The 27945-nt window shown below is 44.2% G+C and overlaps 1 protein-coding gene and 1 pseudogene across 2 annotated transcripts in view; both read right to left on the bottom strand.

The window, feature by feature from the left end:
• Plekha2 (pleckstrin homology domain containing A2) overlaps positions 1-27945 on the bottom strand; it is a 61581-nt gene that overhangs the window by 16002 nt on the left and 17634 nt on the right. For both annotated transcript variants that reach the window (XM_042679422.1, XM_042679423.1), the window contains 3 exons: positions 15736-15792; positions 6307-6355; positions 4564-4661 (listed from right to left, as the gene is read on the bottom strand). In XM_042679422.1, the coding sequence (XP_042535356.1) occupies positions 4564-4661; positions 6307-6355; positions 15736-15792 (204 nt within the window). The remainder of the gene's footprint in view (positions 1-4563; positions 4662-6306; positions 6356-15735; positions 15793-27945) is intronic.
• LOC122107695 lies at positions 2466-2564 on the bottom strand (annotated as a pseudogene).

Below are 27945 nucleotides of genomic sequence, written 5' to 3'. Positions count from 1 at the left end.
ATGTCTGAAGAAATGAACCATAGGTCACATCAGAAAGGCTGAAGTCCCAGGACTCAGACAGACCCTTTCAAGAGCTGAGAGCTATTAATATCAAGAGGCTGAGGCAGGTGGGTCAAGAGTTCTAGGCCAGCCTAAACTACAGAGCAGGACCTATCTCTCTACATTCTTTTCCACCCTCCACCACCCACATAAAAGAACTCTGCCATCAACAGGGAATAAAGCTTACACCATTTAGTGTCCCCTGTGTGCAAAGTATGAAGGATCCTGTGACTTACCTTAGGCCCTCAGAAAGGAAATATGACCCTTCCTCCTTAGGACTTATGTATTCGATGTGTGTATGTTTGTGTGTTATGTGTATATGTGTGCTGTGTGGAGGGTTGTGTGGGAGGAGATGCCCTCTGCCACCACTTCTGCAAACCACCCTCTTGATTCCTCCTGATAGTCTGAAGAATGCAGCTCTTACCATTCTTTGGGCCCCTATCCAGTGCCAGGTACCTCATTACCTCTAACCTTCAAGTCACTTCATTAAGTAGGCATGGTATTCTCCATCTTTTTATGGGGGGGGGGGGAGGGGTCCGATCGTGAGCCTGAACTCTGGGCCTGGGCGCTGTCCTTCAACTCTTCAGCTCAAGGCTAGTGCTCTACCACTTGAGCCATAGCACCACTTCCGGCTTATTGCTTATGTGGTACTGAGGAATCGAACCCAGGGACTCATGCATGCAAGGCAAGCGCTCTACCACTGAACCACCTTCCCAGCCTGGTATTCTCCATCTTATAGATAAGGTAAACTCAAACCATTAAATCGAGAATTTGCCACAGACCTCCTGATTCTTCCCTTACTAACCTATCGAGCCACCCCCTTTTTTGTTAATTTTCTATGTTGGATTTGTGCAAGACCTAATTTTGGGGAATGCTGATTTTCTTCTGGGTGGGCAGTGAAATCATCACAAGAGAATGGTAAAATTTCCCCCGAAATTACCCAAATGAATTCCTGGAACCCAGCAGGGAAGAGGGAAGTAGTCTTTAGGAGTTTCCAGTCACCAGAAAAGAACTCACAGGAGCCTAGCTTTGCTTCCTCTCAGAATCCTGTCAGCACATACAGAGGCCAGTGGTTGTCACTGCTGTATGTCCCTGTATGTTGCTTGGCTTCTGTCAATTTACGTAGATCTTTCAAAGCTGTTCTATTTCTTTAGCTGCGGAGACAGGCTGTACAAAACAGCCTCAGACACAAATAGTCTACATAGCTTGAAGAAGTACACTTTTGGTTCTTCCTATCCAGAGATCTAACTAAAAGCTTAACCCCTGCCAGGAGCAATGGCTCATGCCTGTAATCCTAAACTCAGGGGGTTGAGATCTGAAGATCTTACTTCGAAGCCAGCTTGAGCAGGAAAATGTGTGAGACTCTTATCTCCAATTAACCAACAAAAAACTGAAAGAGGACGGTGGCTCCAATAGTAGAGTGCCAGCCTCAGGTGAATAAGCTGAGGGACAGCATGCAAGCCCTGAGTTCAAGCCCGGCACACACACACACACACACACAGAGGTAGTGAGTTAAACAAAACTGTCCACCCCTAAGCTCAAAGTGTGGTCTTGTTTGTAATTAAATTAAGGTCAGACTGTTTTAGGATAAACCCTACATCCAACGACCATTGTCCTTCTAAGAATGTGTGAGGATGACAGAACACAGTCACACAGGGCAGAATTGTAGATGCAGGAAGAGGCAGGCATGGAGTGATGCAGCTACAAGTTGAAAAGTTGGATGCTGGAAGACACCAAAAGTTAGTGGAGGCAAGGAAGAACCCTCTCTGAGAGGGTCCTTGGGAAGAAAGAAAGCCATACTGATCCCTGACATCAGACTAGCCTTCAGAGTTGTGAGAAAATACATTTCCATTGGTTTAAGCTGGCTCTAGAAAACTCACAAAGAAATATTAACATTTGAGCGGGGCACTAAGGAATGGTTCATGCCTATAGTCCTAGCTACTCAGGAGGCTAAGATCTGAAGATCGAGGTTCAAAGCTAGCTCAGACAGGAAAGTCCACGAGACTTTTATCTCCAATTAAGCACCAAAAAGCCAGAGCTATGGTTCAAGTGGTAGAGTTCTAGTCTTGAGTGAAAAAGGTAAGGGACAGCACGTAGGCCTTGGGTTCAAGCCGCAGTACTAGCACAAAAAAAAAATACAAAGAAATATTGCATTCTGAGAGGACTCAGCTCTAAGTACCACAACAAACAATGTTCAGTCACAGGGACCCAGCGGCAGCATAAAGTGAACAGCAATTTGTGCACCAAAACTTAAACCCAACTGGCTCCATAACCTTTAACCCCAGACATTTCCATTTTCTCACTTGCAAATGGAGGTAATAATACTTACTCTTCTTACATATGATTTTTAGGAGGCTCAAATAAAGCTATATACTAAAGTGCTGGATAATTAAACATATTTTACAATTGTTGTTGTTGCTGTTTTACATTTGTTTTAGCACTTCATGAATTTGCGTGTCCTCCTTGAGCAGGGGCCATGCTAATCTCTGCATCATTCCAATTTTAATATGTGTTGCTAAAGCAAGCACTTGTTGCTTATTATTAATATTTTCATCACATATAATTTCTTGAGTCTTGAAGGCATGGGAACTGGATTAGAATCAAACTCTTACTAGTTACTGTCCTCTTGCCCTAATTAAATCGCTAGCCGCCATGTTTGTCATCTGAGAAATGGCAGTAAGACAACCAGCCCCACAGGGGTGCTATGAAGGGTGATTGAAACAACACATGCAGCCATGGGGATTTGCTCACTATATTTTCTGTTTTCCCTTTTATCTCCATGTACCCCAAAGTGCCAGATGCCTTACATTGCATATATTGTATCTTAAAATAAATATGCAACTATACCCACACTCTTCTGCACACTCTTCTCACCAAGCTACGGAATCTGCTTAGGTGTCCATCAACCAATGAGCGGATAAAGAAAATGTGACACACACACACACACACACACACACACACACACACACAAACACACACACACACACACACACACACACACACACACACACACACACACACACACTGGAGTATTATTTGACCATAAAGGAGAACATAATTATATTTGTTATCTGAAGGAAAATAAAGAGTAAGAAATCTGGGGCTTGAACTCAAGGCCTGAACCCTGTCCTGAACTTCTATTGCTCAAGGCTAGCACTCTACCACTTGAGCCACACCATTTCCGGCTTTTTCTGCTTATGTGGTCCTAAGGAATCTAACTCAGGGCTTCATGAATGCCAGACAAGCACTCTACCACTAAGCCACATTCCCAGCCCTGAAAATCACCATAAATTAAATAATCTAAGACTGAGAAAAGTATTTTCTCTCAAATATGAACTCTAGACATGAAAAAAGAATGAGAGGTGTAAATAGGGAAGGGCGCTGTGAAGGGTGAGAGGACCAAGGGGGTGAATGTCATCAAAGCACTTCACACACACGTATGAAGGTAGAATAATAAAATGCATTGAAATTGTTTGGAAAGGGACGAGAAAGGAGATAAGAATGAGTAATAGAGGTGGTAAATTTGATGCAAGTACATTATATCATTATGTATGTACAGAAATACATGCAAATAATGAAACATGCATATAATGAAATAACAAGGCTCCTTTGTACAATTAAAAATAAAATAAATATGCACAGTTTATCATGTGCATCACAGTCCTACGTCTACCCAATTACATAAGGAAGGGTTTCTGTGTTTTATTTATTTATTTTTTGCTAGTCCCAGGGCTTGAACTCTGGGCCTAGGCGCTGTCCCTAAGCTTTTGTGCTCAAGGCTAGTGCTCTAACTAGAACTTGAGCCACAGTGCCCCTTCTGGCTCTGACTGCTTCAAACCACTATCCTTAGATCTCAGATTACTGAGTAGCTGGGATTACTGGCTTGAACCACTGGTGCCTGGCTCTTTCTATATTTCTAAAGGAAGAGGAAAATAATTGCTCATTAGCCAAGCTAAGGAAAATGAGAGGGCTCAAAAACAGTCCATGAACTGATTTAATAATTATTGAAGCTTTTAAATAGAAGGCTTTTATAGAACAGATTAAGAGGAGTCCATCCACAAGCAGGAAAAAAGTTCTAACTTCCTCTCTCATATGCTTTTCCCCTTCCACTACTTTTCCTAGTCAGCAATCCATTTTCCAGTCTCAGTCAGCACTCCAGAACCAGCCAGACCATGACTGACCAGGAGCCCACCCAGGAAATGGAAAGGGGATGCTCCCCAAACTTCCCTTTGAACTTGATTCAGCCTCAAATTCTTGGGTAAATTGTGGTTAACTAAAGGACAAAGAGGAGCTGGGTCTGGATGAGGCTTCTGGAAAAATGCTGACTGCCATCTCACTATCCCCCAGCCCATGCAGGGTCCACAGGGAAGGGATGCTTTTGCTACCAAAAAGGAGAAGAGGAAGTAGAGTTGTGGCTCAAGCGGTAGAGTGCCAGCCTTGAGCCAAAAGAGTGTGCAAGACCCTGAGTTCAAGCCCCAGTGCTGGCACAAAAAGAACAAAGAAAAGAGAAAAGACCATACGTACAGTGATCTTGCTGGCTTGGTTCAGAGCTTCAACCCAATCCTTCAGATCTTTCTGGTCATTGGCTTGAAGAAAGTATCTCTGAGACAGGGCATTTATAACTGTAAAAGACAAAGGGAAGGTAGGAGAAATTCCAAGGTCAAAACACAGGCAGCACAACACAGTAAGACCACAAAGCTGTGTCTGAGGGAAAGGACTAACAAAACACAGCAGCAGACCAAGCAGAGATTCCTCGTGCCGGTAAGTCCCTTTCATATTTAGGAAGCAGCAGGTCTCCACGGCCCGCTCTTTCTGGCATCTCTAAAAGTAGGGATCATTTTCACAGACCACAAGAATGACAGGATATAAACAGTCTAACATGCTGCTGCTCTGTAGAGGTGAGGCTGCTGGCCTGCCATTAAGATGACACTTCATGAACTGCATGATCATGGTGCTAATAAATTCAGTCACGATGAAATGGATATCATTTTGGACCCAGTGCTCTGTTTCTACTGGCACAACTGGATGAGAAGCCTTGTCTATTTCTGAGAAATGCAACAATGCCGGAGATCAGATCTGACTCTGATCTCATTTTCAACCCATTCTTTCCTTTGAGCATTCTACTAGTCAACAGTTTAGTTCTGGGTTTATTATTAATATTGTTTTCTTTCAGATCTGCTGACAACAAAATTCTTGTTGTTGTTGTTGTTGTTGTTTGTCGGTCGTGGAGCCTGAACTCTGGGCCTGGGCGCTGTCCCTCAGCTCTTCAGCTCAAGGCTAGCGCTCTACCACTTGAGCCACATCGCCACTTCCGGCTTTTTCTGCTTATGTGGTGCTGAGGAATAGAACCCAGGGCCTCATGCATGCAAGGCAAGCGCTCTACCACTGAGCCACCTTCCCAGCCCTGACAACAAAATTCTAAGAGTCATTTTCAATATTTGAGAGCAACAGGAAAATAATAAATTTGAAGTTAGGGGGCAAGGACAATTCTGGGGACCTGAACTACAGAAACAGAATTCATTATTCACTTATTCATTCAAAAAGTATTTACTGAAAACCCACTATGCCCCAGCACTGAGGACAAGTGACAGAGCAGGGAATGTCTTTCCTCATGCTTACAGTTGGAGCCACCCTGGACACCCAGACACACCTGCCAGCACCATACACAGCTCTGGAGAAACGTATGGGGCCAAATAACAACTGGGTGACTGAGTCACTGAATTCACCAACAGTTCAATGGCTCGAAGCAGTCACTGGATGGCTTTGCTTCAAACATCACCCTGGCACTATTACTCATTTGGTGATACTAGGACCCTAAGAGAATACTCCTTCCTTCCTGTTATCTACTTCCTGGTCCTGCCTCTTCCTTCTCTCTAGTGTTCACCTTTCCTGAGCACACCATGATTCAGCACAAAAGTAGGGGTTCCCAGAAACTTTCCTTTTTTTTCTTTTTCCTTTTTTGGTGATACTACTGGTACTTGAACTCTGAGACTCAAACTTGCTAGGGTGGTGCTCTACTGCTTGAGCCAAGTCCCAGCCCCAGGTATGTTCTGAAGCAATGGCACCTTGTGGCTCTCATCAATCTCTGCAGCAATCCCCAGGAGATCAGGTCACTTGACACCCAGGAACCTACTGTGACTTAAACCACTCATATGCACATGTAATCACATGGCAGTCTCCACACACACACACACACACACACACACACACACACAAAAGAGGAAGTTGCTACAAGAGTAGAAAGGCCATCCCCAGCTCAGTACTTACCAAAGCAAAATGGAGTTTTTGGTTTCTGCTTTGGGGTTGCTATGCTCACCTACACCAAATTTAAAAAACAAAGAGGGGTGAGGGAAAATATTTTGTTGTTCAACTTTTCATACATAAGAGAGAACCTATCAAACATGTGGACCTTTCAAAGAAAAACAAAGAGCACTGCACTTACTAAGAGATTTCTTGGATGCTTTCTGTATGTGCTTCTCTGACAAGAGATACCTACTATCTTTTACTATCTTTTTTTTTTTCACTTTTTTTTTTTTTTTTTGGTCAGTGGTAGGCTTGAACTCTGGGCCTGGGTGCTGTCCCTCAGTTCTTCAGCTCAAGGCTAGCGCTTTACCACTTGAGCCACAGAGCCACTTCCAGTTTTCTGGTGGTTTACTGGAGATGGGTCTCATGAAATTTCCTGCCTGGGCTAGCTTTGAACTGTAATCCTCAGATCTCAGCCTCTTTAGTAGCTAGGATAACAGGCGTGAGCCACCAGTGCCTGACCTCCCCCCCTTTTATTTTTTACATTTTTAAACTTATTTTTATTGTAAAGGTGATATAGAAAGGGGTTACAGTTACATAAGTCAGGTAATGAGTACATTTCTTTTTGGACAATCTCACCTCTTCCTTCATTTTCTCCCAGTTTTTCTCCTCCCAACCCCCATCCCCATAAGTTGTATAGTTAATTTCAACATAGTGTCTAGTAAATATCAATGTTGCATTTCTTCATCCTTGGTCCCACCATTTCCATATTCCCCCTTGTCCTCCCCAATACAGATAAAGTTATATACAAGACAAAAAGTACAGAAATCAAAAACAGTGACAAAGGGGAAAAAAGAACATAAAAAAGTAAAATAACTTTAAAAATCTCGTTTCCAGTTCTTGAGTTCATTTCAATAAACATCATTTCAGAAAGAATAATAAAGAAAGGAAAAGACTTGGAAAAAATTATATTAAGTGAAATAAGCCAGACACAAAGGAACATAGCATGGTTTTCCTCATTTGTAGTAATTCAAATGTGCCTATAAATCTACAAGTAAACACAATGGATGGACATAAGTTAAACAGAACTCTAAACACTCACACAGAGAAACCAAAGGAGGTGTGCTTAGGAGAGGATCACAAGGGCTCAATAACTATGTGCATATGATCATATAAAATGATGCTTATTGAAATGAGCTCCAAGAAATGATAACTATTATGTGATTTCTGTGTTAATTTCTGTCCTTGTAAAAAACTCTGTGTGTGTGTGTGTGGTGTGTACACTTGCATGCCATTCTGAGGCTTGAACTCAGTGCCTCAGTACCCTTGCTTGGCTTTTTGCTCAATGCTGAGGCTGTACCACTTAAGCCACACTTTCATTTCTATAGATAAGAATCCCATGGACTTTTCTGCCTATGCTGGCTTTGAACCTCAATCCTGAGATCTCAGCCCCCTATACTATTAAAAATATTTTTTAAAAAAAATTTATTTTTAAGCTATGTGTTGGTGGCTCACACCTGTAATCCTAGCTACTCAGGAGGCTGAGACCTGAAGTGTCACGACCGCCTCGACCAGCAAGGAAGACGCGACACCGAGCTCTTCTCTCTGCAGTTTATTCAGGACCTTTGAGTAATCTTCTGACCCCAACCCCGGGGAGAATTTCCCACAGCCTTAAGTACCCGCTGGGTAGCCAACCCTGATACGCCACGTGGGATCCACCAATAGGTTCAGGTGCGCGGAAGCAAGCCAGATTCTTTGCCTTAGCCATATAAGGAGTTGTTTACCACAGAGAGCACTCGCCATCGGGAAGGCGGAGGGCGGAAGCCGGTGCCATCTTCCACGTGCGGCCTCTCACAGCTCTCTACATTGAAGATCATGGTCTAAAGCCAGCTCAGACAGGAAAATCCTCGAGACTTGTCTCCAATTACCCACAAAAAGCTGGAAGTGGAGCCATGGCTCAAGTTGTAGTGTGCTAGCTTTGAGCACAAAGCTCAGGGACAGCTCTAAAACCTAGAGTTCATGCTCTAGGACCAGCCAAAAAACAAACGAAAAGTTTTTTTCATTAAACATATTATACAATGAAGGTTTCATTGTGACATTTCCACACCTGTAGACACATATTCCGGTCAAAGTCACCCCATTTACACCTCTATCACTCTCCCTTACCTTATGTTCTCTTCCTAAACGTGTTTCAACATGTTTTATTGATCTGTTTTCATACATGTAATAAACTACTTTGACCATCTTCATCCCCATTTATCCCCTTATTCCCACTGGTACCCACCCCAAGATTTTCTTTGGCTCATAAGATGTGGCTGGGTCCCATTCACACTAGCAGGATTTAATCCATTCCTCTCTCAATGGCACTGCCCACTCTTAACTGCTCCAAACAGAAGGTGTCCTGCTACAACTGCAGATTCCAATCAGAGCACTTGGAAAGAGTAAGCAACAGGCCCAAGGTACATTTAATTAGATATACTGACCCGTTATCTTGATTCCTACCCAGCCATGAATTTCCTCAAACCTCAAAGGACCAGGAATCAGAGCCAACTTAGACACTTAAAAAAGCATAGGCAGGTAGCAGTATTTCATACTTCCTGCTGCTTTATTTCATGTTGCTCTTGCAATCCTACTGCTTGCATATTCATTCTTGAGTTATCTGCACCCCTGCGCCCACATTGCTTATATTTAAACAACTCATATTCCACTATCCTTGACACTGGTTGGGCTTTTTTGGAGCAGGATTCAATCTGGGCCTTCCCATGGAACCGTGCCACCTGCTGTCACTGTTCTACCCTGGATGGATGTTTCCCTCAACCTCCTTCCCGCCAAGGCTTCATCTTGTTACCCCACCCCCACCCCCCCTTGGGGCTCTGCCAGAGCATCCTGCTGTTAACAATCAGCAAATTAGAAGTCTTGAGTCTCTTCACAGCTCACAATTGCTACAGTGTCATTCTGATTGACCCATAGAGCTCTCTAGGTTCTTGTTTTTGACTCCTAATCCTTCCTACTGTCCAGAAGTCCTTCTTATAGTCTTTTGTTAGTCAGAATTAATATTGCCCAAATACTCAAACAGGAACTGAGGTGGCTTACACCTACAAAAAAACAAGGTTTGAATCCCAGTACAGCACATATACAAAATAAAGATTGGCCACTGGTGATCACACTGGTAATCCTACCCACTCAGGAAGCAGAGATCTGAGGATCATGGCTCCTAGCCTGCCTGGGCAGACAAATCCAGGAGACGCTTATCTCCAATTAACCAACAAAAATCTGGAAGTGGAGGTGTAGCTCAAGTGGTAGAACAATAGCTTTGCACAAAAAAAATAAGCAAAAGCATGAAGTCCTGAGTTCAAGCCCCAGTACTGCCACACACACACACACACACACACACACACACGAACAAAAAGGCAGGTGGGACAGCCTGAGCTTTTAAGACAGACTTGTCTTTGCTGTGTGACCTCTATTCAGTGTTCTGTCAAATAAGGGATGATAATATCATGTTCTCTTGGGGTTCACATGAAGAGTAAGCACAGAATCTGTTTATTCAAGAAGGGACTATTTATAGCTCTTGACATCTCATTTCCTTTAAAAACCCACTGCACACATGAATACTACAGCAATACCTCACCCAGAACTATAGGCAACCTGCTGAGAGCCCATGAGCAAAAACATACAGGGGCTCAAACAAGTACCTGGATCCCACCATACAAAGGAAAGATGGCAGACTCAACATTGGAAAACATTTAATGAAATGTCTGCATCACATTCCATGAGACTCTGTGAACAAATATTGAACTAAATACTTAAGATGTCATAACATTAAGTCAGTGTCACTCATTTTTCAAGTAAGGATGCAAAACATTTTCATAACATTTGAAAATAACTTGCAGCTGGAGTTGTCTTAGTTCACCAGGATTCTTATGCATGTGACAAGATGACTGCCTGAAGACTACAGCCAATCATAAATGAGATGTTATTGCCAAACTGTCCCAAGTAAAAATGCATGCTTTCAATTATTCTAGAGCTCAACTGGTGTGTGTGTGTGTGTGTGTGTGTGTGTGTATGTGTGTGTGTGTGTGTATGTGTGTGTGTGTGTGTGTTTGACTACTGGTTCTGTAGGTGCACATTGAGAGACCACATTTGCTGATGGCTATCTTAATAGCAGAGTTCCAAGGTAGCACAGAGAATCAATGGCCAGAGACAGGAAGAGTACAGTGTGTCCTGCTTAATGAAGGAGATGGGTGTCTTTTACTGTTTACAATGATATGAAATGGAGGCCAGAGGACCTTCTGGAAAATATGAACATTTAAGCAGAGAAGCCCACATGGCCTAAGTTCAGGAATTCAGCCAGGTCTACACAACTCACAAGCAACATACAGGATGCTGACACCCATAAAAGTCTCAGTCCTGGCCCCGTGCCACCTGGCTTTCCTGGGCTCCAGTCTGACCCACAGTGGCTGCCTTTACCCTGCTGGCGTCTGAGAGGCTGATCTGCACTGACTCGTCTCCTGGCTCTGTCCTTCAACATCCTCTTGTTCATTGTGATGTCCTCAATGTCACAGAGCTGCCTTGGCCATCCTGGACCTCAGCACACACCTCATGGCTTCCTTCCTATCCAGACTTAGAATGGCACTGAAAAAGGTGAGCACTGGGGGGCTTCTCTGGCTTTCTTTGAGAATCACCCTTTCTCCAAGCTCACTTACTACAGACTAGGGAGTATGCCACAGGCTTACCATTCCCCCTGCTTGCATTACAAAGTGTCTGCTATGACCACTGCTTATTAGCCAGCCTATGACATGAGGATACTACCCAGGTGCTTATTAGGGGAGCCAAAGCTTCCAAAGAGAGTGTAGCTTTTGCTTTTTTTTTTCCTTCTGGTTTCTGCTTACGGATTTTTAACAGGAGGTCTATATAATCACATAAAGACAAATCAGCTCATTGATGAGCTTATGAGATCCATTCTAGCTCTGCCTTCCCTGTCTGTGTGTTAAAGGTAGAGATCTTCACCTTCTCTGAGGAAAGCCAGAGGGCAAATGTATTCCCCTTCATAACAGTTCGCAGAACAGCAAGAGAGAAAATGTAAGTCTATCTACCAGTTGTGGGGTACAACCCCACAGAAAGAAGGGCTGAGATTCTCACCTAATAGGGAGCTATGGCTTTGGCCTCTTCCTGCACCTTGCCCACCATAAAGTATGGTCCTCCTCTACCCCTGCCTCCACTGCCTGCTGGTGACCATGCCAGGCTGTTGCTGCCCTCTAGACAAGGGGAAGAACAGAGAAGTCACAGGAAGCAGTGTGGCTGCAGAGCGCAAGGCCGCCAGATGGGCTGATTCAAATGAGGGCAAATATTCACCCACCTCAAAGTGGCCACAGGGGAGTCACTGCCCAGTAGTTGAGAAGTAACAGTGAATGCACTAACAGTGAGAGAAGGCAGAGGAAGTAAAGAGGGGACTGGACATGTCACCATCAAGTGACGCAGGAAGGGCTGCTCCACACATAACAGTCTCAGGAACTTGCTCTTATCAGATCAGACAGAGACCACAGAAGGTACAAACTTGTCAGCAGAAGGGCACTGCTAGGGCCAGCCCCACCCTGTCTGCCCTGGGCCAAAGTAGAGCTAGGGCTCTCTGACAAAAGCAGCAGCAACCAAACAAAGTCTGGGCCTTGCCCCTCAAGGGGGCATCAGGAGCAAGGGGGAAAGCAGCGGCCATGCAGAATGACTGCAATGGCTCCAAGTTGAAGTCTGTGGATCAGCCTCAGCTCATATACACATATACACATTTACCTGGAAAGTACACCCACACTTGCCATTGACTCTCAAAAGAATCCACAACACCTCCTTTCCCCCGACTCCTCATCCCCCCCCCACAAAAAGTTAAAAACCAGTGTTTTGTGGAGGCCTCCTAATGAAAACAACTGCCAAGCCTTCACAGATGGGACCAAACTGGGGGTGGGCCAGTGGAGTCTTCTGCCCAAAGAAGGCAGGCAAAGAGGGGAACATGGCCAGATAGAAGGCAGGTGGTGCCCAAGCCAGCTTCATTTATTTTCTAGTTTACCTAAGAACTTGTCCTGTTGACATGCCCCGGAGAGCAGCAACTCAGCCCTTTCATGTGTGGTTAGTGTGTCTGAAGGACCCTGAACCAACCTCATTCTAACCACCATTTAACAGTCTTACTGAGGTGTCCTCCTAGGACAAGGAGCTAAGAGTTAACAAGAATCAACCTGGAATGGCTAGCCAGACAGGAGTACCATGGAAAATGATTGGGGGGGAGGGAGAAGGAGGGGGAAATCGTGCTCCCTGGCATTGCCCCAGGCAGAGTTAATAGCTGTCACCTCTTTGTAACCTGACCCAGTGGCAGCTGTGGGTTTTGTAAAAGGCCCAGACCTGTCTCTCAGGCAGTGCTGCTGAAAGTCAGACCATCTTCTCTAAAAGAGACAGACTCCAAGTCAAAGAGTGATAAAACTCTCATCTGGGCTACTGATTCTCTCCCTCTCTGTGTCTCTCTGTCTCTCTCTTCCTTTCTCCCCCTCTTCTCTGTCTCTCCCTCCCTGTCTCCTTCCCTTTCTCTTTCTCTCCCCCTTCTCTCTCCCTCTTGTCTTTTTCCCTCTTTCCCTCTCTCTCTCTCTCTTTCCCCCCTCTTTTCTCTCTTTACCTCCCTTCCCCCCTCTCACACACACACATCTTTCTACACCATCTCAAACCAGAGAGAGGGTTTCAGTTTTCTTTATTTTTTTTTTTAAACAAGGCTTTCCGTTCCCCTTCTTCTCAATTCTCTTCCTGGAGAAATGACCTAATGAGGTCACTGAGATGAGGACAAGAGAGGAGGGAGGGCAGGCCCAGGCCTGGCTGGCCGGCCTTGGAGCGGCAGCCACATTTCTTCCCACAAGGCAGACACAAATTGCCTGCAGCTGTGTTAGCAAAGCTTCACTTTAAAAGGCCCTACCCCTTCCCCTGAGGCCATTATCTCCTGCCTCTAATCTGCTCCCAGGCTGCTTGGCATCTTTGGCCTGGGCGCTGGCTCTATCTGCCAGGCTCTGCCGGCAGCCCAAAGGCACAGGGTCAGCCTGCCCCTCCAGCTAAAGATGGCCATTCTTCCCAGGCCAGGCCCCTCCACACCCGGCTCCTGAGTGGCAATGGAGGGTTAGCTAAGTAATCCCAGGGCTTTTTACCAGATTGGTGGTCACTTAGCTCAGGAGCCCCCTACCCAGGTCCCAAGGCCTAGAGGGTGGAAGAGACTGGCTAAGGAAGCAGCAGCCTTCAGGAGGGACTTCTGTAGCCTCAGAACTGGCTGGATGCCACCTGGCTCTCCTCACTGTACAGAGAGTTCCTCAGTCTAGGGAGGCTCTAAATCCTCCCCCATCCCCAGTGCCTTTTTCTTTAAAAACAAAACAAAACAAAAAAAAAAAAAACACTGCTATATCACGGGTCAGCAGCAGTGCGGGCCTCAGGGAGGGGCTGCTCAAAGCAGCTGAGCTCAGCAATTGCATATTACCCCCAGGTCTCAGCAGGGCAGGGGCTGCTCCTCAGCGATGAAAACTACGTTAGGGCATGGTCAGCCAACTCTTTTCTTCCTAATTTAAACTTTATTGTCAAAGTGATGTACAGAGGGGTTACAGTTTACACAAGTAAGGTAGTAAGTACATTTCTTCTTGAAGTATTACCTCCTCCCTCATTTCCTTCCACTTCCCCTCACTCACCTCTCCCCACCCCAAAAGTTGTATAGTTAAATTTCCAGCAGTGTCCAGTGAGTATCATTGCTGAATTGATTCACCCTTTGTCCCACCCTTTCTTTGATTCCCCCCTTCCCTTCCCTAAATCAGATAAACATATACAAAACAAAGGGTACAGAAATCAAAAACAGAGACAACAGAAAGAAACCAAAGGGAAAGAAAAAAAGAAACAACTGCAACTAGTAGAATAAAGAAAACTCTTTTGTTTCTATTTCTTGTAGTTGATTTTGATAAGCATCATATATGGTCATATGAACATAGTTATTGAGCCACTGTGATCCTCTCCTAAGAATATCCTCTGCTTCGGCCAATTCTTGTTCTACCCCTACCCCTTTGGCCATAGCCTGATTGCAAAATGTGGTCATGGCCCATCTGAGTACCTTTTAGGCATTTTTAGCCTAGCTTGTATAGGCATCCTGTCCAGGGGATGGAAACAATTCCAGCCAAGCCTAGTTCTTTCAGATCTGCTACTCTTTACACTGTATGCTTCCTTGTTACTGGACTTGGGCCTTTAAGATATGTGTGTGTGTGTGTGTGTGTGTGTGTGTGTGTGTGTGTGTGTGTGTGTACACATGCACTTTAACCCAAGGCTTGGGTGCTAGCCTTTAGCTTTTTTGGTCTAGGGTAGCCTCTACTATTTGAATCACACTGATGTGTGATGGCTTTTTGTGGGTTAACTGTAGATAAGACTCTTATCAACTTTCCTGCCTGGGCTGTTTTTAAACCTCAATCCTCAGATCTCAGCCTCCTAAATTGCTAGGATTACTAGTATGATCCATTTGTGCTCAGTCTTTATGATCCTTTCATTTCCCAAAATGTCATGTCCTGCCCCTAACTCAAGCTCAGTTACCACCTACAGCCCCTTTGTGGAGGCAGAAACTTTGTGGACTACTAGAATGTTTTCCAAAGGCCCCCATGTTAACGTTTGGCCCTAGCTTGGAGCTTCTGGGAGGATGGTGGAATCTTTAGGTGTTGGTAGCCTAACAGAGGTCTCTATGTAATAGATGGTTACCCTCAGAGAGGTTTGTGGGGCCCCAATCTCTGTTTTCCTTAATCTAAGACCCTTAGGTAAGAAATTTTGTTCTGTATCCCTGATGTACTGCCTGCCTCAGGCCCCAAAGCTCAAGGCCAATCAATCATAACGAAAAATTCCAAAACTGTGAGCCAAAGTAAACCTTGTCTCTATAAAGTCAGTTATATTAGGTATTTTTATTATAGGGATGGAAAGCTGACTAACTGGCCTGTTCAAGAAGAAAGAGGCTGAGGGCCCTCTCTCCAGGAACCTGAACCACCACACTCCCTTAGTCAGCAGCAAACTTTCCATAAACAATACGCTGGGAAAGGGAGCATTTTAGGCCTGCACAGGTAGCTCATGCCTATCATCCTAGCAACTCAGGAGGCTGATATCTGAGGATGGAAGTTCAAAGCCAGCCTAAGCAGGAGAGTCCTATCTCCAATTAACCAATAAAAAGCCAAGTGTGTGGCTCAATTGGTAGGACACCAGCCTTAAGGAAAAGGCTGAAGGACAGCACTCAGGCCCTGAGTTCAAGCCCACTACTGGCACACAAAAAACAAACAAACAAAAAAAACCACAGAGGAGCATTTTAATGCCATAAATATCCCCAAATTCTAGCCACTCAAGAATGTGCCATTTCCTCTTCTTTAGATGCTAAATCTACTTAGAGAATATGAATTTTCCAGAACTCCAAACCAGCATTACCTTCGAGATGTAGGTCAGCTGCAAAGATCCAACAGCTCCTGCTCCAACAGCCAGGTTCTGAAAGACAGATATTGTTCGTTATAAGTGCACTGCATGAGGCAGGAAAAACAACACTAAGTCAGAAGGCCAACTTCAGTCTATGTGCAGTCCCTTAAAGCCATTCTTTCTATAGCTCCTGCTCCTCATCTGCAAAACAGTGGTACCAATTCTTATCTATCATGCCATAACAACTCCAATGACACTTCAGATTTCTTTTTTTTTATTGATTTATTTTTTATTTTTTTTAATTTAATTTTATTTTATTTGTGAACATACTGTACAGAGGGGTTACAATTACATGGGCAGGACAATGCGTACATTTCTTACCAAGCATTGCAGCCTCCTCCTTTGTTTACCCTTCACATCCCTTCCCAGCCTCCCCCCTCCCCCCACTTCATATTTCTTGATGGAAACCTGTAACATTATTAACATTACCCCTGGCCTTTCATACCACTCTAGGGCAGAGGTTACAAGTATGTGCTCTACCAGTTGTCTGTGAAGTCCCTTAACTACTTGACCTCAATTTTCCTATAATACAATTGAGTATTTCTAATCTGAAAACCTTGAGACCAGATGTGTTTTGGATTTCAGATTTTAAAATGTTGCATTTTAATGAGAATTCCTAGAGATGAGACCATGCAAACATGTGTCATATTTGTATTATACATATAGCATGGAAGAAATTTTATGCGATATTTTTAGTGCATGGCATTTTGACTGCAATCCTGTCACATGAGCACAGGTGTGAAATTTCCCACTTGTCACATCACATCACGATTGAAAAGGTTTTGTATTAAACCAGGTGTTGGTGGCTCACACCTGTAATCCAAGCTACTTGGGAGGCCAAGATTGGGAGGATTGACGTTCAAAGCCAGCCTAGTTAGAAAAGTTTTCAAGAACTTATCTCAATGAAGAGCCCAGATGGTGGCATGTACCTGTTATCCTAGCTATGCAGGAAGAAAGATCTAACAACAACTAGCAAAAATCAAGGCTGGAGGCATGACTCAGTGTTAACAGTGTTAACAGCCAAACAAGCATGAGAACCTAAGTTCAAACTCAGTACAGCCAGAATAAAAAGGAAGTTTCAACCAACCCAGATGCCCCTCAGTAGATGAATGGATCAAGAAAATGTGGTATATATACACAATGGAATTCTATGCCTCCATCAGAAAGAATGACATTGCCCCATTTGTTAGGAAATGCAAAGACTTGGAAAAAATTCTATTAAGTGAAGTAAGCCAGGCCCAAAGAAACATAGGTCCCATGGTTTCCCTTATTTGCAATAACTAGTATATGTCTGAAACAAGCAGATAAGTTCAGATAAGTTGATATTAGGCAAAATGAACCCCAAGATAAGGATTCAAATGCTTTTTCTTTCTTGCAATTGTTTCTAACATATTTATAAGACGATTTCTTTGTTGCTTTGTATGTCCCTCCCCCACGGTATAACCCTGCTTTCACTGTATTTGATGTTGGTATAATTTGTGGAGGGGAAGGGCAAAAACAAACCGTTTAAATAGGGATACAGGTGGACCCACTGCAACAATGAGATGTACAAGTCGTTATGTCAAAAAACGAACTTTACAACTTTGGCGGGGCGGAGGGGGGTATAGATGGGAAGGGATGAGAAGGGGAAACAAAGGAAGAGGCTACAATGCTTGATAAGAAATGTACTCATGGGGCTGGGAAGGTGGCTCAATGGTAGAGCGCTTGCCTTGCATGACTGAGGCCCTGGGTTCAATTCCTCAGCACCACATAAGCAAAAAGAAAAAAGCCAGAAGTGGTGCTGTGGTAGAGCGCTAGCCTTGAGCTGAAGAGCTGAGGGACAGCGCCCAGGCCCAGAGTTCAGGTCCCACGACTGGACCCAAAACTAAATAAAAAAAAAAAAAAAGAAATGTACTCATTACCTTGCCCATGTAATTGTAACCCCTCTGTACAGTATTTTCACAATTAAGAAAAAAAGGAAGTTTCATATTTTGGAGCAGTTATGATTTCAAGTATTAGAGCGTCCTTGCTCTATTTTTTAAATTCATCATAAGACAACTGTAGAATTAGATGATTTACACTTATTTCCAACTTTATAGTGATTCTTTGTTTTTTCTTTGAAAGGAAACTTAGACTGGATTAAGAGAGATGGGCTGTCATCCCCAAATCAGAGTCCCAAATGGAGCCACAAATCCCCAAATGTAAAGAGTGATTGATAAGACCATTCCAGTAAAAACACTTCTTCGAAGAGTCCTATGCCAAGAGCAGACCCACATCTGCAAGGCCTCATTGTGTCCCAGAGTCTAGGGATCCACAGAACCATAGGGCTCTGTCTGCACCCTACATCACAGTCTAAGAAAGTGACTTGTGAGTGGGGAGACTTATCCAAGGTCGGACTCTTGGTGGCCACACCTGAAGTGAAGCTTAGGTTTCCTGATTTTCACACCAGTACCCTAAAAGAAGTATGGTGTAATTTAAAAAGCTTGAACTTCTGGAATTCTAGCAGTAACATTAGTGTTCTATGAGCAGGATATGTTTCTTCTCCTGTAGAGGTAATAAGCTATGTACAGTAGGTGGATAAAAGTACTACATAACACCATACAGGGAGAACCCAGTACACAGTGGCTTCTGTCTCCTCCACTAGGCTAATTACAAGAGCCAAGTGCCAAGGCTCAGAGGGCTTCTCCTGCTCAACTATCCTCACCTCAAACCACAGCCCAAGACCTCCAGATCCCTCTCTTCAATTATGAGTAATAAACTGGGACTGGGGGGGGCGGTGACAGGACTCTAACCCAACCCACTGGATAATGACAGATAGCAGCTGATCAGATGTCAATGATGTCATTCTCACTCCCTCCCAGCTTTCTCCCCTGTCCCTAGCCAGCTTTCCAAGCTCAGCTATCCCAGGGGAGATAATGGGTCTCCATCCTCTCATCCACACACCATCTATGTTAATCCTAGGCTCTGCTCAAGAGAAGCCAGTGGAAAATGATTAATGTCTGAAAATGCTATTTCCCCTCCTCCTTTCTCCCCATCCAGGATTCCTGAGGCTTGATCCAAACTGACACTCAGTGTCCACTCCAATTACTAGACCTGAAAGATTAATGATGAAAGTTCACTGCCAAGGTGGCACGTGGGCAGCCCTAGGAAGATAGTTCCTGATTAAGGAAGGATGTGCCAAACACGATTGAGCTGAGGGCCGGGTAGCCAGCCATCATGGTAGGAATGCTGGGGCCCAGCACCCCAAAAGACACAGGGTGTTGCGGCTAGAGAGGATGTTACTCAGGGCCACAGCTCTGCTTCTTCAGGCAAAGGACAACTCAGGGTTCTCCCACAAAACACTGCATCAAAATCAAGTGGAATATGATCAGAAGAAAGATAATATGTTTTTGACATACTCCCTAGTTCCTAGCATGGTGGCTCATGCCTGTAATCATGACTACTTGGGAGATCCCGAGACTGAAAGGATCCTGGTTTGAGACCAGCATGACAGAAAGTTCACAAGATTCCCATCTCAATCAACAAAAACCCGGGCGCAATGGTGTGTGCTTGTCATCCTAGCTACATGGAAAGCTTAAATAGGAGGATTGTGGTCCAGACCCTACTCAAAACAACTAACAACTCAAAACAACAGCTGGATGCCAGTAGCTCATACCTGTAATTCCAGCTACTCAGGGGACTAAGATCAGAATGATTACAGTTTGAGGCTAGTCTGGGCCCCAAATATTCTCTATATTTCATCTCGAAAATAACCAGTAAAAAGAGAGCTAGAAGCATGGCTCAAGTGTAGAGTGCCAGCCTAGTAAGCAGCAAGACTCTGAGTTCAAACCGCAATACTACCAATAACAATAATAAGTAAGTAAGTAAATAAATAAATAAATAAAACAAAAAGGACTGAGGGCATGGTTGGATCATTTTAGTGCCTGGCTAGCATGCGCAAGGCACTGAATTCAAACCCAGGAATCACCAGAAGGAAAAAGGAAAGAAAAAACATAGCTCCTTAGTGATCTCTATTCAGGTCTAAGTGTAAGAACTAATTCTCTATCCAATTCAGGCCTACATATAAGACCTGCTGAATGAAACAACAAAATTTAGCCCTGCATTATGAATTTACTAGATTGTAAACACACTGAAGGCAGAGCCCAGACATCAAGATGGGGACATTTGAGCCGATTCAGAATAGAGACAAAAACTGGTGGGAAGCCTAGTCATTCATTTATTCATGTTTATTATTTTATGTTAGTGCAGTGGATTGAACCTAGGTCCTCACACATGTTAGCCATGTATTTTACCACTGAGCTATAACCCAGCCTTCTTTTGTGTGTGCTAATACTAGAACTTGAACTCAGGGCCTCAAACTCTCATTCAGCTTTCTAGTACATGGCTAACACCCTATCACTTAAAACCACATCTCCAGCCCAGCTGTTTGCTAATTAATTGGAGATGGAGACTCAAGAATTTTTCAACGTGGGTTGATTCTGATCCTCAATCCTCCAGGCCTCAGCCTTCTGAGTAGCAATTATTAGCTGGTAGCTAGTATTTCTTGTTCAAGTAGAAGATTTTACTCATGTGAACTTGACTGTCTTCTAGAGAGACTAAAAAGAGCAGAGGTTGAGCACCACTGGTTCATGCCTGTCATCCTGGCTACTCAGGAGGCTGAGATCTGATGAATGTGATTCGAAGCCAACCTAAGCAGGAAACTGTGAGGCACAGACACCAGCGCTCAGCATGGAGAGATTTATAACCAACAAATACCCAGGTTTCATCCCCAGAGCTGTAACTGATCTGCAGTAGGGCTTAGTCATCTGTGTGCACTTAAAGGGTTTTCAGAGAATGCATAGTGCTGCCAGGCTGGGGCAGCCTGCTGCTGACATGTGCTGGGGTGCTGACTGGGTAGGGGAGACAGCAGATGGTGAGATAAAAAGCCCTATCCAGACTGCGGCCCACAGTACCTCGCTGGCTACAGTACCAGCAGTGCTGAGGGAGAAAGAAGGGAAGAATGGGGTGGAGATGACATGGGGGAAGGGACCAGGTCTCCATGCTGTGTGCACAGCCCGCAGCCACTGCACAAGCAGCAGGAGGTATGTAAGACAGCATGGCCTGTGCATTTCTCAGACTTCTACCCGGTCTAGAACAATGTAGGGCACAGGGCAGGTTCTTGTTAGCTGAGTTCTTTGAAAGGGCACTGTGAATACCTTTTTTTTTTTTTGGTCAGTCTTGGGGCTTGAACTCTGGGCCTGAGTGCTGTCCCTCAGCTCTTCAGCTCAAGGCGAGCGCTCTACCATTTGAGCTACTGCGCCATTTCTGGTTTTCTGGTGGCTTATTGGAGATAAGAGTCTCAGGTCTTTCCTGCCCGGGCTGGCTTTGAACCGTGATCCTCAGATCTCAGCCTCCTGAGTAGCTAGGATTACAGACGTGAGCCACCAGTGCCCGGCTATGCCTTGATTTTTTGCTTAAGAGTTCTTCTGCTCTAAGGACCTTGAAAGAGTGGCAAGTATGTGGTTTCCTCTCTTTCATCACCAATGAAGGGGCTGGGGTGTCCATGCAGATACTTTGTTGTGCCTCCTGCACAGTAAGCCTTTCCTACAAACTGCATATTTCTTGTTAAAGTAGAAACAAATTACCCATGTGACCTTGAATCCCTTATAGTGAGAATAAAAAAGGCAAAGGCTGGGCTCCTTCCTGTCATCCTAGCTATTCAGGAGGTAAAGATCTTAGGAATGTGGCTAAAGCCAGCCTAGGCAGGAAAGTCTATGAAAGGAAAGCCCAATAAAAACTACCCCCTCAAAAGCCAGAAGTGAGCTGTGGCTGAAGTGGTAGTGCTTGTCTTGAGCAAGAAAAGTTTGGGACAGCACCCAGGCCCTGAGTTCAAGCCCCAGGACCAGCACACACACACACACACACACACACACACACACACACACACAACACACACACACACACACACACACACAAAGCACAAAAGTGGCCAGAGGTCCCAACTACAGATGCATGAGTGAGTTCACCGAACATCAGTCCTAACAGGATCCATGAACATTTCCTGTTCTACCTCCTGACTAGAAGGCTCAACTGAGGGAAGTAACTTCCAGAAGAAGCCCAGAGAAGGTAAAGTTTTAAATGCCTAGTTTTGTCAGAGCACCACCTGAGAAAGATAGAAGGAAATGGGGATATAACTAGAGACTACTATGTACCTCCTAGGCTGCTAGATTCTTCCACATGTGTGGCTTGATACCAACAATCCCATGACCCAGAAGAAGCTAGGGATCCAGCAGGTAAGGTCACTGTCCCACGATCACACAAAAGGCAAGCAGTCAAGCCAATACTCAAACCCAACCCTTCTGGATTCCCAAAGCTCCACAGCACTTTCCTTTCTGTCATGCCACCTCCCATGAGACAGTATCTAAGAGCTGATTATCATTGAAAGGTAAATACAAAAGCCAGACCAGCAGAGTTCCACCAAATAAGGCCCTAGAAAGTTGCCCAAGCTGGGCAGCACAGGAACTAGTCCAACTGGCTCTTCAATGCCACATTCCCAAAGACCAGGGACAGAACTAGTATGAAGGAGAAAGCAGGGAGAAGGGCTGGCACTCCCTTACCTTATTGTATACCTCTAGGATGACTGGCTAGCTGTAAGGAACCTACTAGGGCAAACAAAAGCAGCTTGCTAGCTGGAAATAGGGCATGAGCAAATGACTTCCCTCCAGGCACAGCTCAACCCACCAGATCCAAACGAGAGAAGTTTCCCAGGGAACAATGTGTCATACGGTAGAAGGGGAGGTGGGCACTGCTCTAGTCTGATATTCCACAGTCTTCCCTGTGGCCTCAGAGAAAAACCAAAGGAAGGTAACCAAGTTATTTCTGGCACCAGGTGCCCTGGGCAGTGGCTTTACCTGCTGTTGTGGTGCCAAAGACATCTGTCCTTCCCCTGCGGGCCCACTTCCTAGAATGAACTGGAGGGCACTTCAAATGCCCATAGCTTTCTCCATTCTCCTGTTCAACAGGCATATTTTAATCTTTCATGAGAAGCCAATTTTAGAGCATTAGCTGTTGTGTTGTGTTAATGCTCCCATTTGATTCCCTGGAGGCCTGTTTCTCATTGACATATGCCAGGCACTCAATTTTGTATATGTACGGGTATTGAGACTTGAACTCACAGCTTCCTACTCTTGCTTGGCTTGTCTCAGACTCAACGCTGGGCTCCACAACTTGAACCACATCTCTCTACTTCTAGATTTTTGGTGGTTAACTGGAGATAGGAATTTCACGGACTTTTTTGCCCACTGACTTAGAACTGGGATGCTCAGATTTCAACCTTCTAAGTAGCTTCTAAGGTGTGAACTCTACCACTCAGCTACATCATGTACTTTCTACATTTGTGCTGTTGCCACCTCACAGCCTTTGCTTTTACATTCCCTGGTCTTACATTTATGAAAATATAAAGAATACTCTCATTTTAATCTCCATCATTTCTCCTTCCAAAGAGGATGATCACCATTTATCCGTAATTCCTTGCTTACAAATTTTAGTTACATGTTTGTAAGTGCAAAATGTGCAGTATTAAGTATTACTCTATTATTTTGAAATTAATGACACTAGCCACATTTTAAAGGCCATGGTTACCAAAAACAGATCTAAACTTATGGCTTGTAAAATGTGTAAATTGAAAATGCATCCCATTAAAACGTTTGGCTTGTTAAATGACTATAAAATATAGGACACTAGACAATACCACTCATTACTGTTCAATGATGGCCAGGTCTGCAGGAAGCAGTTTGACACTTGAAGATCCAACTACTCTCCTTCAGTCTGCTCCCAAACCTACTCTGTTTTTCCTTCACAGGCCTGTAACCTCGTCCCTCCTCTGAATCTAGGCACCTCACCAACCCAGACCCAGCAGGAAGCTCTGTGACAACATTCTAGTTGTCACCATCTGCTCTCTGGACGCCTGATGTCACTGCCAGAACACACTTCCTCCATGAACCCCACCTCCATCACACTTGAGAGCTGATCAAAGCACTTTCACATGTTTCTGTGTGATTCCCCAGCACTGGGGCAGACAGAAACCACGAACACCACTGCTGCTTCTATTACACGTGAGGAACGTGAGGAGAGGAGGCTCAAAACGCTGGGTGTGTGTTCAAAGCAGCACAAGCACAAGGTCCTCAATTCAAACCACCTCACTGGGGGGAAAAAAAGGAAAAAAAAAGCCACAATGTTTTCTTACTTATTAGCCGATAAAAATGGGCCCCAAAGGAAAATCTCACTGGCAGCCCCTCCCTCAAAAACATAATAGCCTTCTTCTTTACCTGAGAGACACAATTGTGTGTGTGTGTGTGTGTGTGTGTGTGTGTGTGTGTGTGTGTGTGTGCGCGTGCGTGCGTGTGCCAGTCCTACAGCTTGAACTCAAGGCCTGGGAACTGTCCCTTAGCTTTTTTGCTCAAGATTGGTGCTCTACCAGTTGAGCCACAGCTGCACTTCTGGATTTCTTTCGTAGTTTGTTGGAAATGAGAGTCTCATGGGGGTGATACTGATCAAGATGTATTCTATTTATAAGCTGCTTTGTTAAATGGCAATTCCTTTGTACAACTACTTAAAGATTTTTAGAAAAAAGTCTCATGGACTTTCCTGCCTGGAATGGCTTCAAACCGCAATTCTCAGGTCTCAGCCTCCTGAGTAGATAGGATTACCGGCATGAGCCACTGATGCTTGGCAAAGGAATTTTTAAAATGAGGTGGGTTTTTTAATGGTGGGTTTTGTTGTGTGTAAGTAGATATATGAGCCAGGAGCCAGGGGCTCACATCTGTAATCCTAGCTAATCAGAAGGCTAAGATCTGAGAATTACAGTTTGAAGCCAGCCCAGGCAGGAAAGTCTATAAGTAACTACCACAAAATCAGAAGTGGCATGGTGGCTCAAAGTGGTAGAGTACTAGCCTTGAAAAGGCTCTGGAATAGCACCCAGGTCCTGAGTTCAATCCCTATGACCAATAATAACTAAAAAAGATGTATGTAGATGTATGGATGCATAGAGATGGATATAGTAGACATGTTAAACTAACAGTATGTCTACAAAATGTGTAACAATGCAACCAAAGCCAATTCTAAGAAAACTTAAAACGCTTATCAAGGTCTTACAATAGTACAATAGTAACATTTCTGCTAAATTCTATTTCTATGTCTTTAGTTGCTTGCATTTTGTTTTTTTGTTTGTGTTGGTACTAGAGCTTGAACTCAGGGCCCTACCTAATATCCCTTAGTTTTTTCACTCAAAGCTGGTGCTCTACCACTTGAGCCACAGCTCAACTCATGGACCTTCTTGCCCAAGCTGGAGTCGAACCTTGATCCTCAGATCCTGGCCTTCAAAGTGTTTAGGATTACAGGCATGAGCCACCAGTACCCGGCTTAGTTTCTTCTGTTTCAGTACCAAGTAGGGCTATTAACATGACTTCTCCAAACCAAGCTTTTGACTTTTCAGTTTTGTTTTGCTTTGTTTTTGAGGGGATAACAAAACCACAGGACCTCAAACACATTAAGCACAAGCTCTAGCACTGAGCTGCATCTCTAGACCTTAATATTTAAAATTGAGACAAAATACTGTTCTAGAACATTATTACCATAGAAAAGAAATAAAACTCAATTTGTAATGCCTACTAATTTCCAAAAAGCCTGCCCAATTTAAATTCCCAAATCTTCAGCATAGTACTAATATCACCATTAGCACAATGTGCACTTTGTCATTTGGAGCCATTTTTTTTTCCTTCATAGAATGCTGTATGCTGATTCCAGTAAAACACAGACAACAGCTCACCAGCATTTCTCCTTACCCTTACTCCATTGTACCAACACAGATGGCTAATATGCCAGTTACACTGCGTTCGTAAATTCAAAAACCTTGAACACAATGAATAAATGACAAAATAAAAATACAAGAAGTAAACTAAACAGAAAACCCAACAAACTTAGTCCAAGCCATTGCTGAGCCGAGTGCTGCGATGACGGTCACATATTTGAAGAATAGCAAAAAACAAAGCAGGACGAAAACAGAAAGACCTAGCTTTGCTGTCTGTCCTGCCATGGAGCCTATGTGGCTGGAGGATGAGGGGGGAGAAGGGAGGAGCCTGTCACTGTCTCCACTTTCCTACATTGAATTTTGCACTGCTCATTTTTAAAAGCAAGCAATTTCCTGGCTCTTGGCATTTAGACAGATTGAAGTGGATAATGCAAAAACCTTTTAAATATTGGTGGATTTCAGCCAAACTTTAAGAAGACTTCTCATACAAAGAAGCATAATTATTTTCAAAACACCCATTTTCAGCCAGCCTTGAAGACAACATCATTGTCCATTATAAATTACATATTAATAGAATCTTCCCCCACACTGTTTCTTTCCACAAAAATGCAGACAAATATCCATCTCATAGTTAGCACTGCTAAAGCTCTTTGTCCCTGTTGATGGAAAAACCTATTTCCAGTTTTTTTTTTCCTTTTTAACAGAGCAAAAGGGTTTTGATTGGGGTCCCAGATTCACCAAGAGAGATGCAATCTTCTGTCGGATATTATGATGTTCCAATATGGTGTATCATAATGGAAAAATAAATGCACCTAAGTAATTTATTTATTTTTTGGTACGGGTCCTGGGCCTTGAATTCAGGGTCTGGCCACTGTCCCTGAGCTTTTTGTTCAAGGTTAGCACTCACCTCCACTTCTGGCTTTTTAGTAATTAACTGGAGATAAGCCTCTCACAGACTTTCCTGCCTGGACTGGCTTTGAACCATGATCCTCAGATCTTAAGTCTCCTGAGTAGCTAGGATTATATACATGAGTCACCAGTGCCCAGCTCATGGTGAACATTCTTTCTGCAATAAGAACTGTTTGTCTGATGTTGTCAGCACATCAACTTTTAAATACATCAGCCAAATACATCAATACTACTGACGCCTTCTGTTTAGAGGGGTCGTTTTTAGCTAATGGATTTTGTCCTTAGATTAGTGTCACTAATGCCTGGGAATGGAAAATCCTGGATCCTTACTTTACCACAATGATTCAAAATACTGCCACACATTCAAGGTTAATTATAGCCCATGCTGAGTTCTGCTCCCTGCTTATTCCTCCCCCATACCCCACTGGCAGATACTGTGGCCTCTCCCACTCCCACGCTGTGCTTCAGGGGACTGATCTTTGGTTCCTGGAAGCCATCTTTTCCACCTTAGTAGAGCCCTAGTCAGTGACCATCCAGCAGAGGCACATGAAGTCTAGCTCTCTTAGGACAATTCTTAGCCTAGCTCACCCCAGAGCTCCCTCAAGCTAAGGCTGAAACCTACCCTTGCCACTTCTCTTTATGCTCACACCCTTGGCTGGCTTTCTCCCTTCCCCTGTCACCTCCCTAGGCCTTCCTTAGCACTTCCTCAATGAAAAGCTGGCCCACAAATCCTCCTCTCAGTGCAGGCCGGGCTCCACTCTTTACCACAGGGTCTTCTGGGACCCTAGCCACAAGCCCTCCCCCACCCCATGCTCCTCATCAACTCTACTCAGGACAGAGTAGGTACAATATTCACATGAAACCTTGTGCATTAAAACATTTCAAAAATCTGTACAATGACTGCAAATGTGAACAATGGGTGATTATCTATCACTCCAGGCTCACGCCTATAATCTTAGCTACTCAGGAGGCTGAGATCTGAAGGTCACAGTTCAAAGCCAGCCCAGGCAGAAAAGTCCCCATGCCAGAAGTAGAGCTATGGATCAAGTGGTAAAGCACTAGCCTTGAGCACAAAGAAACTCAGGGACAGTGGCCAGGCCCTGAGTTCAAGCCCTACAACCAACAAAAAAAAAATCACTCTAATCAATGCAGCAATGGTACTCACTAGACACTATGTTGAAAATGAACTGTACAACTTGTGGGTGGGGATGGAGCGGAAAGATGGGACAGAGTGAGAGAAGGGGTGATACTGTCCAAAAAGAAATGTAGTCTTTACCTTCTTTACCTGATTTATACGTAACTGTAACCCCTTTGTACACACCTTTTTTTACTATCCATAAATTTTTTTTCAAACCACTCTAATCTCATTCACTGGTCTGTGAGGGCACCTCTCCATGAAGGGGAGCCCCATAACTCCCCCTCCCCAATTTGTACTTAATCATCTAGCTCCCAATCTGCAATGGAGACTCCATGGAGCCAGAGATTCTGTC

This window comes from Dipodomys spectabilis, unplaced genomic scaffold (assembly GCF_019054845.1).
Source record: "Dipodomys spectabilis isolate Male_0828 unplaced genomic scaffold, ASM1905484v1 ptg000052l, whole genome shotgun sequence".
In the NCBI taxonomy this organism is placed as follows: Eukaryota; Metazoa; Chordata; class Mammalia; order Rodentia; family Heteromyidae; genus Dipodomys; species Dipodomys spectabilis.
The sequence above is the reverse complement of the archived record's forward strand: the minus strand, read 5'-3'. Positions and strand labels throughout refer to the sequence as shown.